Here is a 13,796-nt window from a genome sequence, read left to right as displayed (position 1 = left end):
GGAAGAATCACCGACAGGTACCTTCCCTTCTTCCCATCCCCATAGATGAGCACACATGAGTCATCCTGTGATAGAATCGTTACAAACTGAGGGAAGTACCCAGTCCTGTGAAGGCAATTTAAGTATTATTAACATTTTGTACTATGGTGAAAGTTGGTCAATAAACATAAGATTTACTGAAGACTGTAATAGAATGCTAGGATTTAGCCTATTGCTGTGAAAAAAGTTTCCTTCTGTGTCATTTGGAATGTATCCTTTTCACTTAGTAAGTGACAAACAGGACAAAAATCTCATTGAAGATGTTTTCTTAGGAAATAAAGGATGACACACAGAGACCCATCCTGTTTAAACACTTCCCCCAGGCATTCAGACTTGGTGAGCTCTGTTATCTCTTTCACAGGGAAATGAGGGGAAATCAGACATCTGTCACAGAGTTCATCCTACTGGGATTTCCCCTCAGCCCAGGGATTCAGATGGTTCTCTTTGGGCTCTTCTCCCTCTTCTTTGTCTTCACCCTGCTGGGGAATGGGCTCATCCTGGGGCTCATCTGGCTGGACTCCAGACTGCACACCCCCATGTACTACTTCCTCTCCCACCTGGCCATCGTCGACATAGCCTATGCCTGCAACACCGTGCCCCAGATGCTGGTGAACCTCCAAAATCCAGATAAGCCCATCTCCTTTGCTGGCTGTGTGACACAGACCTTTCTTTTCTTGACTTTTGCTCATATTGAATGTCTTCTCCTGGTGGTGATGTCCTATGATCGGTATGTGGCCATCTGCCACCCCCTCCGGTATTCTGCCATCATGAGCTGGAGGGTCTGCATCATCCTGACATTGACTTCCTGGATTTTAGGAGTCCTCCTGGCTCTAGTACATCTAGTGTTACTCATACCATTGCCCTTCTGTGGACCCCAGAAAGTTAACCACTTTTTCTGTGAAATTATAGCTGTCCTTAAGCTTGCCTGTGCAGATACTCACATTAATGAAATTGTGGTTTTAGCTGGAGCAGTATCTGTGCTGGTGGGACCATTCTCCTCAATTGTGATGTCTTACATTCATATTCTATGTGCCATCCTAAAGATTCACTCCGGGGAGGGACGCCAGAAAGCCTTCTCCACCTGCTCATCCCATCTCTGTGTGGTTGGACTCTTTTATGGCACAGCCATCATAATGTATGTTGGGCCCAGATATGGGAACCCCCAGGATCGGAAGAAATATCTCCTCCTGTTTCACAGCCTTTTCAATCCCATGCTCAACCCCCTGATCTATAGTCTCAGGAACAAAGAAGTCAAAGCTGCTCTGAAGAGGATGCTTGAAAAAGAGAGAACATCACGAAAACCTGTAGAATAAAATAACTGAGTTTAAAGGGGCCTGAGAAATCATCTCATCCAATATTTACCAGGATTCACAAGTATGCTCTACGGCATCCTTTTCATCTGCAGATTTTCCTAGCACTCTCTCCCAAGAAAGATCATTCTACTTTCCCTACTCTGGCATTGAAAGTCAGTGCTATACAAGAAAATGAAAATAACTTCCTGCTAGCTGCACCATGGACACACTTTTTTTTTTTTTAAGATTTTATTTATTTATTTGACAGAGAGAGATCACAAGTAGGCAGAGAGGCAGGCAGAGAGAGAGAGAGAGAGGAGGAAGCAGGCTCCCCGCTGAGCAGAGAGCCCGATGCGGGACTCGATCCCAGGACCCTGAGATCATGACCTGAGCCGAAGGCAGCGGCCCAACCCACTGAGCCACCCAGGCGCCCCACACTTTTAAAAATTATATGAAACATTCTGAATAAGAGGAAATAAGTTTGTATATTGTTCTGTAATCAGGGCTAGTAGACAACATTTTATAAAATAAAGCAAAGTATTGTCAGAACATTTAAGACACAGCAATTGGGAGAGGTTGATACCATAATAATTTCAATATTTGAAATTCAGCAGCTGTCATCTCCTTCAAAAATAAGTCTACACTTAAAATGGAATTCCTGTGTAAATTCCTGTGGTAGCAATGTTTTCTTAGGCAAAATCAACAAGTGGGGAAGAGCATGAGCCAAGGCTTCAAGGGAAAGAGAATGAAAAATGTAACTCTGATGCTACTCCCAATAACAAAGAGCCCCAAAGGAAGTCTGGCTGGTAAATATATGGACATTGGTGCGCTCTCTGTTACTTGTTTTCTCTGCTTGGGGAATGGAGGTGGTGCTATGTGGAGGAGAAGAGAGCAGAATGGTTGGGTCATTTGTCTCCGATGGGAAGGGACCAACACTTGGAGAAAACTTCCTCGCAAATGAGAGCAGACTATAAAGCACCTAAAAATACTGGATAAAATATTTTAAAAACCATAATTTTTAAGTACACAGCTGGGCTTGCAAGAACGTAAATAAAATTCGCGAAGGACAAAGAGAAGGCATAATCACCAACTGAGTGGTGAGACTGGAAACCAGCGCCTGGCTTTCAGGTCACTTTGAATCCCTAGGATTCCAGGTTGCAATGACTGCAATAGGCCCATGAGAGATACAGCTCTCATGGCAGGAGATTAGAATACAGACGCCTTCGTGAGACTGGACCCTTCCTCCATTACCGTCAGGAATACAGTAATAAGCAGTTACTTGAAAAGCTAACTTCTCAGTGGAATCTACAGAAGTTAGAAGTCAGAGGAGAGCAGGAGAATACCTTTAAAGCAAAACAGAGGTCACTCAAAAATTTTATATATGGAAGAGTACCCTTCCAAAACCCAAATGAAATAAACACATTCCCAGACAAAAGCAAAAATAAAACCGACAAGCAAATAAATGAATCTGAGTCTTTATTGCCAGTTGGTCTACACTGCAAGAAATCCTAAAGAAATACCTCTTTCTAGCTGCAGGAATGCTCCCTGATCATAATGGGTATAATTTTTTTCTCTAAATATTAAGAATATTTACTTTATCTCTGGTTTTCAAAAATGTTACTGCAGTATTTCCAGGTATCTTTTACATCAATTTATCCTGGCTGTGATTTGCTGAGATTTCTGCATTCACGGGAGCATACTTTCACCATCACTGGGAAAGCTCAGAAATAACTTCTTCAAAATTTGCTTTTCTCCCCATTATATTTTTCTTTCCTCTTGAGAATATGTTAGAATTTTTTTTACCATACTCTTTTATATCTTTCAGATTCAACTTTATTTTTCCATTATTTTTCTTTTTATGTTTTTATTTGATAGTTTCCTGTTAATCTTAATATGAGATCTTGGTCCTGCTCTCCATCAGGGACAATCATCTGTTAAATTCATCCAAGGTTTTTTAATTTATTATTTATTACTGTTTTAGAATGAATATTTTATTCTTTCTGTAGATTCTAATACCTCACTGAAATATTACATTTTTTTATTCTTTATATCTTCATTTCCCTTTCCTTTGACAAATTATAGTTATTTGAGTTTTTATTTGTAACTTTAGTATCTGTTCTATCTGGTATCTCTACTGTTGACTATTTTACTTCTTGATTATGGATAACTGTGTGAAATGATTCATTTTAGAAGCTGTAAATTATGTCATACTCCTATAAAGATTATTGATATGTTTTATTTCCCTGAATAAGCAGTGAATTTGTTGAAGACCACCTTGTTTCTCTTGGGGTTCCATTTTAAGTTGGCTAAAACTATCCAATTTCGGTTTTACCCCTACTGCTCAGGCATCATTTCTGTGCCTACACCAAGGTTTTTATGATGAGCTCTTCATCCTGGCTAGACTGTAATTCTAAAATCCCCTGAACATTTTGCAACTTCTGAAGTTTCTGTTCAGCTCCTTTCAGCTCCTCTCAGTTCTCCTCATCTTTCGGCACTTCAGCCATTGGTCTCTGCTAGGTTTCAGCATCCATGTACTTAGGACTAAGAAATGCCTAAGAAAATTCCCCGCTCCTCTCACAGAGTTCCTTCCTCTTGCACTTATCTAGGCCAATTCAATTCCCAGTTCTCTTATTTTTCTGTAACTCCCGTTTCTGTTGCTTGCACCCAACAAGACTGCCCCTTTCTGCTTGGACTCTACTTTTACAGCCACTGTTTGGGAATATCTTCTGGAAGAAAGCCTCTGTGAATGTGAGCTCATTTTGTGTATCTCTTTTCCTCAAGGAGCACAACTCTGTACTATTGGTGTTTACTTCCTAAACACCCTCATCTAAAGCCTAATTCATTTCCAGTTATCTTAGCGACTTCACCTTGCTCAATAAATCATTAAATATTATCAAATAAAAATTTTGTGAGAAATTGATCTCATTAATGGTTAAAGCTGCATGAAAATAATGTTGCCAGTTTGAAGAGTTGAAATACATATAAAGGCTAGGGCCTTTATATGTAATTCACCCAAATGGCAAAATGCTCCAGTTAACAGTTTTGTATTTATTACTGAAGTCTCTATTTATTGGTAAGTAAGAACTGGGGCAATATAACCCTGAACCGTATTCCAGAAGATGTGATTCTGAAATATCAAGTCATGTACCTGAGAAGTAAATGTTAAGGAAATTGATTTGTGGTTGCTAATCATAGATACCATGTGATAAGGTTTCATTGTCTTAAAAGTGAGTAATTAGCTGGGTTGGACTAAATTGTGTTCACTCAAATTTATATGTTGAAATCATGGTCTTCTAATACCTCAAAGGGGGGACTTTTTGGAGACTGGGTTTTATAGAGGTAATTATATCAACATGAGGTATATAGAGAAGCTCTAACCAATACAGCTGGTGTCCTTATAAAAAGAGATTAGGACACAGACATAAACAAGTGAAGACTCAAAGAGAAGATAGCCATCTACAAGAAGACAGACTTTGGAAGGAACCAACATGGTCCACACCAAAATCTCAGACTGACTACTAACCCTCAGGACTGTGAGGAAACAAACTTCTATTGTTTATGCATCTCATACTGTGGTATTTTGTTATGGCAGCCCTAGCAAACTAATAGAGAAGTGAAATAGCCAAATGAATATTAATTAGCAGACAGCCAAGCATAGTTTGGTACAAATAAGTTACCAAAGATACCATTTTGGGGTTATGGACATTATGGGGGTGTGTACTGTGGTGAGTGCTGTGAAGTGTGTAAACCTGGCGAGTCACAGACTTGTACCCCTGGGGCTAAAAATACATTATATGTTTATTTAAAAAAAAATACCACTTAAGCAGCTACTAGAAAATTCTTCACCATGACAAAGAGTTTATTTTAAGTTTGGAAAAAATTTTTTTTTCTTAATTGTCAAAGTTTTTTATTGAGATCTTTTGGAAAGAAACAACATCTCTAGTATCATTACACAAAACTAATATCCTAGATATTTTCAAGTTAATGTTCATTTTATGAAAGCACAATGACCACAACAAAACTATTTATAAATTTGCCAAGGATTGCACTTCTCTGAGATGCTCTAAAAGAATCATATAAGCAAAATTTACCTTAAAAATTAAAGTAATATGAAAATAAATACCATTATGGACAGTATGGATTTATTGTGATCTATATCTATATCTGTATCTATATATAGATGCAGATATATGTATTCTTCAATCACCAAACCATGTTGATGATTAATAGATTGAATTCAAAAGAGAAAAAAGGAATCTCATCCATGCTAACTGTTCCCTAACTTCATGTTTTAAACACCAAGTGCAATAAAGTTTGGAGAAGTCATCAGAAACCTTAGTTAAATAAGGTTTCTAAACAGACAAGAGTTAGACATGTGAAGGGCTAGAAAAGTTTCTTCCCCTTTTTGTAAGCTTATTCATATAAGCTGTGAAGAGCAGCTGTATGTTATCTGTGGAGACAGGAAATATGCTTTTTCTTCAAAAAATTATAAGCCCTGTTCAATAGAAATAACGTAGTAAGGATCTCCAAAAATCCTCTGCTCCATAAAGAAAAAAGGACAGTGACAAATTTGTAGAAATCAATTCTTTCAGAGCTCGGGGTGGTCAGGGGAGACAATAATCTAGGGAGTGTGCATGCAATAACTGCTGATCTTGTTAAGAACCATGAACTTTAGGATGGTTAAACTTGCTGTGTTTCCATCTCAAACTCCCCAGCTTTGCAATATCCTTGAAAACCAACAGCTCCGCAATTGTCATGGAAACCAGCATTTCTACAGTCTCTGGAGGGAGAAAATAAGGTTGAAGCAATAAAAGAGCAAAGATTGGTAAACTATTGAAATTAAGTTGAATTAACCTGAGTCATATTATTATAAATTAAAATGCCACTAAGGAAACAACTCAAATGTGTGTGTGTGTGTGTGTGTGTGTGTGTGTGTATTGAAATGACAAGAGAATTAAAGAAACAATAAGAGAATTAAATAGTGCACTACAAAATATTTAACAAAAAGGGGCCAGTAATGAAGGAAAGAACAGAAGAACAAAACACTGTAAGATATATGGGGAAAAAAATAGCAGTTTGTGTACAAATGTTGATGTTGATGTTGAGTGCATCTAGGTGGTTCAGTGGGTTAAGCAGTCGGCTCCTGATTTTGGCTAGGTCATGATGTCAGGGTCGTGGGATTGAGCCCTGCATGTAGCCCCTCCTGTCAAACTCCCCACTGAGCTGCAATTTGGGAGTCTGCTTCTCTCTAGCTCCCTCTGCCCCTTCCCACTCTCTAGAATAAATAAATAAATCTTTAAAAAATTAAAAAATAAATGTTGATGTTTTGGGCGTAGAGCCTAGGTAGGTCTTAGATCCTGTACTGTTACACTCTCATCCAAATGATGGAATTAAGACTAAATTTTATCAACATTGGGGAATATAATACTTTATAACACTTTAATTAGCAGTAAAAACTTTAATTAGCAGTAAGAAATTACATAAGTTATAGGAATCACAAAAGACAACTAGAAGAAGGGAAGAGAGAAAGAATAGAAGACATGGGGTATAGAAGTGCATTTCTTAATTTATACTGCAGAACGGTCTCCATATAAAGCAGGCACTCTCTCAAAAACAACAGAAGGAAAGCATGAGAGGAAGCTAATAATTGGGGTCATCTAAGTGGATTTTAAGATGTTGAACTTACTCTTTTGAGACAGGAGGTCAGTGGGCGCTGCTGATTCACTTGACGTGCACTGGGCTAACATTCAGTCTGGACACTGCATTTGGGAAGAGGCCTGGTGGGACATACGAACTGAAGTGTTATCAGCATGTAAAATGCAGTGAAATCCTTGGGACTGATGAGGTCCCATAGAAAATGGACAGAAACTAGGTACAAAGAGCAAACCTTGAAAAATGCCAGTGTTCATAGGTCGGGGAAATGAGGAGAAACCCACAAAGGAGACAGAGAAGGAGCAGTCAGGAAGGTAGAAGGACCACAGGGGGAGCAGAACAGCATAAGAGTGGAGGGAAAGGAACGCTTCAAAGAGAGAGCACTGTTGACTGAGTTATATGGTGCTGGCAGGTCAAGTCAGATAAGTACGAAGAATTGGTTATTGGGTTTAGCAAAGTCAAGATAATTAGTGTCTTGGAGAAAAAGAGTTTCACATGCTGACTGGATGCGTTCAAGGGAATAGGAGCAAAGACATTTGAGACAAATTGCTGGAGAGGAGTTCTTGAGTAGGCAGGAGGGACAGGACTCCGTATAAGTGGCGGCTGTCCTTCATGAGGGTCGAAACCAGGAACTTCACAGTAACAGCAGAGGAGCTGGCAGGGAATGCAGATCCAGGCCCCTGGTCAGTGTTTTAGTTAGATTGTGAATTGTTATCTGGTCACTTCTGTGTTCCCAGTGACTCTCAGTAGCTGGGGCTGTGGGTGGGCGAACTCATAGAAGGTTTAAAGAGAGAAATTATGGAGAAAAATCATCTTAGAAGACTAGGGAAACAGGATGAGTTCTGGTGGCATCAAGGACCAAATTGATGTGAATAGTCATGAACTTAAAGCGGCCTGAGTTGTCAGGGTTACGTGTTTTTCTCCAGATGTGTGGAGGCGGGCAAAGCCACCCACCATTTAAATTCAGTCTAACACCTGAGGGCTTAGAACAGAAGCATTAAAATTACCTCTGTAAGTACAGGATGGAAAAAGAAATGTTAAAAAAATGGACAAGTATTTAGGGGGTGGCTTATAATCAAAGGAAGACAGGAAAGTACTGAGTTTCATGTAAAAATTCATGATTCAATCTCTGAGTTTCCATGTAAAAATAAATATTTACAATGGAAAGTTTTTTTTTTTTTTTAAGATTTTATTTATTTATTTGACAGAGAGAAATCACAAGCAGATGGAGAGGCAGGCAGAGAGAGAGAGAGGGAAGCAGGCTCTCTGCTCAGCAGAGAGCCCGATGCGGGACTCGATCCCAGGACCCTGAGATCATGACCTGAGCCGAAGGCAGCGGCTTAACCCACTGAGCCACCCAGGCGCCCTGGAAAGTTTTGATAATTCACTTTACAGTAACACTTTTCAACAGACAGAGATTATTCACTCCCTAGGGAGGATATAGTCCTTTGAGGTGCGGCCTTAACAAGCCCCATGGGGGGCACCCATATATCCTAACATTTAAACCATTCCAAGAGGGGACATTGAAGCAGGCACCCTTGAAAATCAAGTCCGTAAGAAGTCTGAATATTTGAGGCTTGTACTATGTGACATAGGCCATCAAGTATGACTTGCGTCTGCTACATTTTCATGCCAATGTTCTCCTGAGTAGGATCACTCATGCCATTCTTCCTGAGTTCTCATTTTTCTGCATAAGCAGGTGCACAAAGATGCGTACACGCTTGGATAACAGAGCTGGAGAACTCTGCACAGGCTTCACACTGCTGTGTAGGGAAGCCGTAGGATGGTGGGAAGTCACTTTGTCATGTGTTCCCTGAATGCCACAGGTACGCCTCTGGGGAATGGGTTGTTTTTAGGTGATGAGAACATAGAGCCCTCCCACCTAGACACCTCCTGAGCAGCCCTGAGTACTGTCCTCTTGGTCAAGGTGGAAAGGAAACCTGGGACTCATCATCCACCAAACCCACTTCAGGGAGGAGGTGACTCATTTGCCCATCTCTGTGAGTTTTCCTGTATATTCAAGATGAGTTTAAAAGATATACCAGAAATAGCACCTCCCTTTGTATAAATCGTTATAGAGACACTGGTTGATGAGTAACAGAAGAGCAAGGCAGAAGGATGGCAGAAATCATCAGGTTAAAGAGAAGAAGAAGAAGCCACTTTTGTGAGACCCCTTTCTCCCACTACGCTGGGGGTCTCAGTAATACCAGTATTACTAACCATTACACTCTCACAAGCCCTCCTCAGTCTCACGTATGGGAAGAGGCAGATGGAATTAGATGTCTGTGACTCATGGTATCAAACCGAAAGGGGCATAAGTGCTATCTAGTCCATTTGCCTTTTTCTACAATTGAAGAAGATGAAGCCAGAGGTCTTACACAATTTTCCTTGACCTGTCATTTCTTCCCCGGCTGCACTATCTGATCGTACCACGGCTTAGAAATATCTTCCAACCAGGGAAGTAACAACACGGGGGGCGGGGGGAGGGGTGCTCCTTTTATATGCTGCCCAGGAGAGAAGTCTTAATCAGTATCAGGGAGAAATCCCATTGTTACTTGATAAAATTCCATTATTATCTTTTTTTTAATCGGTAAAGCTGGAAGAGGTTCCTGATTAGCTTTTTCTTATTTGGTGTCTCAAGCTTGCTCTTACAGGATGGCAGTCCTCATCCTAGGGGTGAGGTTCCCCAGGGGAACACGTTGATCCTAGAATGGAATTATGTGATCACTAGTTTCACTTAAAGTTAGGAAGTAAGTATAGATGGTGGAAATATGGTAAAACACACCCACGCGCGCGCGCGCACACACACACACACACACACACACACAACATAAAAAAACACTACTACAGAGTTTCTCTACTTCATCTCTATTCTGTATCTGGCACTATATTCAGTGAAAACATCTGCGCTATAAAATTTTAAAAATTTAAATGCTCTTTACTTTTTAAGGCACTTTTGAGAAGTGTGGGTTTTTTTAAACAATGGAACTAAAGTAAAAATGTGTTATTCTTATATTTAAAAAATGCAAAAAGAAAAATAGGAGAATCCAGGTCAGTGGGAGTAATATGATGTAATGAGATGATCTTCTGCTTGTTTAGATTCTGTGTAAGGAGTATTTGCTACATTTAGGATCCTCTCATTTGTATTCTGACAGGTTGGCTTTCAGCTCTCATATTTAGATCTAAAATCTACCTGGAATTTATTGGTGTATTCTGTGAGGTAGGGGCTATGTTCTCACTTTGTTTCACATGGATAGTTAACTGAACCACATTATTAAATACCAGTGCCTCCTTTGCTAGACATGGTTGAGTGTGCATATACAAATGCATGCGTGTGTTTCTGAATTTCCAAGTTAATCACATTGTTCTGTTGATCTGGTTGTTTATCTTTGCCCCAATACTATGATGATTTAATTACTGTGGCTTTATGATAAGTGTCGACTATGGAGTAACTTCTACCTCATTCTTCCTTTTCAAGATTTCCATGACCTTTTGCATTTCATATTACATTAAAATGAGATTATTAATTTCCACACACTAAAAAAACCTGCTGGGATTCTGATTTGAAAGTACAGATCCATCTGGAGAGATTTAGAACTTTATAAATCATCTAATCTGTAAACACACACACATACAATTATCCTTCATTTTGTCCATTGACCTTGAATTCAGAGTTTTTATAAAAATCACTCATTGATTTCAAGAATTTACCTATGATTTTTTTAAAGATTTTATTTATTTATTTGAGAGAGAGAAACATGTGAGAGAGAGCAAGACCATGAGTGGTTTTTTTTTTTTTTTAAGATTTTATTTATTTGACAGAGAGAGATCACAAGTAGACAGAGAGGCAGGCAGAGAGAGAGCTCCCTGCTGAGCAGAGAGCCCGAGGCGGGTCTCGATCCCAGGACTCTGAGATCATGACCTGAGCTGAAGGCAGCGGCTTAACCCACTGAACCACCCAGGCGCCCTGAGTGGGGTGTTTTTATTTTTTTTCCCAACTTTTCTTTCTTTCTGTCTTGTAATTTTGAATTTTTGTTGTTCTTCACCCAGCTCCATGGACCCTGCTTATATAATATGTAATATATAATACAGGAGTGTCTCAGTCTCTGGTGTTCTAATGAGAAAGGCAGAAAGCATACTGACCTCTTGATAGTCACTTTATTCAATGGCCCAATACCTGTTTTATATCTCCTTTTATATCCAAACACTTAGTTTCAAGCAATCATATTAGTATATTCTATCTCCCAAAACTTGCCTTGACTCTGTAAGAGTTGCAGGTCTCACATCCCACTTTCATACTTGGAGCATACATGTTTCTGATTCATTTCTGATGTTGCAAAAATGATCTCATTGTAGGCTTTGGCTATCTATCTGGGGGTTTGTATTTTATATTTTGATTTCTCATCTCCATGTGTTAAGAACTCCTCTTGAGCACAGATCTTTCTTCTTAACTAAATATATAACCAATAGTGTAGTACAATGTTAAAATTGTTAGTGTCAATTATTATTGTTCATATTTCTGGGAGAAAATAGAAATTAGTGGAAGAAGAGGTAAATGAAAGAGAATCTGACCCTATTTCCTTATTAGCTTCAGCTGATTATTGCTTACAATGAATTTCAAGAAATGACATATCTTCTATTTTTGAAAAGCAGCCAGAGACCCTAATTTGTATGTGAAATCTACTAATTGTGAATATTGGTCAATAACTAAATTTATTAGATATTTCTAAAAGCCAAATGTACAGATCAGTATCACAGACTTTGGCCTAGATTGGATCCATGAATTAGCGACTTGCGGCCTTTGCAAAAATTCTTACTCTGTATGAATGTATCATTCCTTTTTCCTTTCCTATCACTCAGCTCCAAAATGCCCGTGCTAAGAGCAGCACTGTACCTATCTGCCAAAAGAGCATGGGAGGCAACCAGACATGGGTCACAGAAGTTATCCTGCTGGGATTCCAAGTTGACCCCAAACTTGAAGTTTTCCTCTTTGCATTCTTCTTGCTATTCTATAGCCTCACCGTGATGGGGAACAGACTCATCCTAGGGCTCATCTGGCTGGACCCCAGACTGCACACCCCCATGTACTTCTTCCTCTCAAACCTGGCCATTGTTGACATGTCCTATGCCTCAAGCATTGTCACCAAGATGCTGGCAAATCTTATAATGGAGACGAAAACCATCTCCTTTGCTCCATGCTTACTTCAGACATTTTTGTATCTGGCCCTTGCTGTCACAGAGTGTATGAGTTTGGTAGTGATGTCCTATGACCGGTATGTGGCCATCTGCCATCCCCTCCATTCCACGGTCATCATGAGCTGGAGGATATGTACTATCTTGGCTGCCACTTGCTGGATATAAGCTTCCTCTTAGCTCTGGTCCATATTACTCTCATTCTGAGGTTGCCCTTCTGTGGGCCACAAAAAATCAACCACTTTTTCTGTCAAATCATGTCAGTATTCAGACTGGCCTGTGCAGACACTAGACTCAACCAAATTGTTCTCTTTGCGGGCTCTGTGTTTGTTTTAGTCGGGCCCCTCTGCTTGGTGCTGGTGTCCTATATGCACATCCTGTTGGCCATCCTGAGGATCCAGTCCAAGGAGGGTGCAGGAAGGCCTTTTCTACCTGTTCCTCCCACCTCTGTGTGGTGGGGCTCTTCTTTGGCAGCGCCATTGTCATGTACCTGGCCCCTCAATCCAGCCATTCTCAGGAACAAAGAAAGATTCTATCACTGTTTTACAGCCTTTTCAACCCTATGCTAAACCCACTGATCTATAGCCTGAGGAACTCGGAGGTGAAGGGTGCCCTGAGAAGATTCCTGGGGAAGAAGTCATCGGTGTAAGGGATGGTTTGGAGTATTTCAAGACTGTGAGCTTTTTCCACATGATTCTGGGTTCTTGAACGCACTTTTTTGTCCCTTAATTTAACAAACCCAGTACTCTTTATCTTTGGATTTCTTGTAAAATGAGACTATAAATACTCTTACGTTTTAAGTCATTGATACAAAACCTGAGATAAATAGTATGAAACAGAAAATCACAGTCTAATGAAGAGAGTTGCAAAGAGCTTAAAGAAAATATTAGTAAAATAAGTCCACAAAATAATATTACATTTTGATACAGTTTTATCCTCCAAATGCAAGAATTATTCAACATTAAAACAATGAAAATAATTTGCCACATTAACAAATTAAAGGATATGTATCACTTCAACATCAATTCATGATAAAATTCTTTTTTTTTTAAAGGTTTTATTTATTTATTTATTTATTTATTTGACAGACAGAGGTCACAAGTAGGCAGAGAGAGAGAGGAGGAAGCAGGCTCCCCACCTAGCAGAGAGCCCGATGCGGGGCTCCATTCCAGGACCCCAAGATCACGACCTGAGCTGAAGGCAGAGGCTTTAATCCACTGAGCCACCCAGGTGCCCCCATGATAAAATTCTTTACAACCTAGTATAACAGTAAGTATTTCTTAGAGGATCTACCAAAAAACAAAAAACACAAATAATAAGTATAATACTTAGTGGTGAAATGCTAGCAGCTTTCCCAGTAAGTTAAAAAATAAAAGACAAAGATGTAGACTCTTACCACTGTTTTTCCTTGTTTTAACTTTTTTACTAGAGACCCTGAAGAGTATAGTTAAACAATAAGAAGAAATATATGAGTTGTGTGCATACACACATTTGACAAGGAATAAATGATTTGTGATTATATACAAAATAGCTGATTATATATGTAGGAAATCTGAACTGTAAGGAAGTAAAGTAGCTTGATATAAAATCAATATGAACATAAATTACATTTTTATATAA

The 13,796-nt window shown here is 39.4% G+C and overlaps 2 protein-coding genes across 2 annotated transcripts in view; both read left to right on the top strand.

Moving 5' to 3' along the window:
• Positions 1–404: 404 nt before the first annotated feature.
• Positions 405–13,796, top strand: part of LOC309844618 (olfactory receptor 2A5-like) — a gene marked incomplete at both ends in the record, with an annotated part of 38,296 nt that continues 24,904 nt past the window's right edge. Inside the window, one exon of the mRNA XM_082691716.1 lies at positions 405–766. Within this exon, the coding sequence (XP_082547842.1) occupies positions 405–766 (362 nt within the window). The remainder of the gene's footprint in view (positions 767–13,796) is intronic.
• On the top strand, positions 11,895–12,825 carry LOC309844593 (olfactory receptor 2A12-like; the record flags this gene model as incomplete). Its single annotated transcript, XM_082691670.1, is given in 3 exon segments — positions 11,895–12,336; positions 12,339–12,587; positions 12,590–12,825. Coding segments are annotated over 3 exon segments (927 nt in total).

Source organism: Mustela nivalis (genome assembly GCF_964662115.1).
Source record: "Mustela nivalis genome assembly, chromosome: 12".
NCBI lineage: Eukaryota > Metazoa > Chordata > Mammalia > Carnivora > Mustelidae > Mustela > Mustela nivalis.
This window is presented reverse-complemented; position numbering and strand designations above follow the sequence as displayed.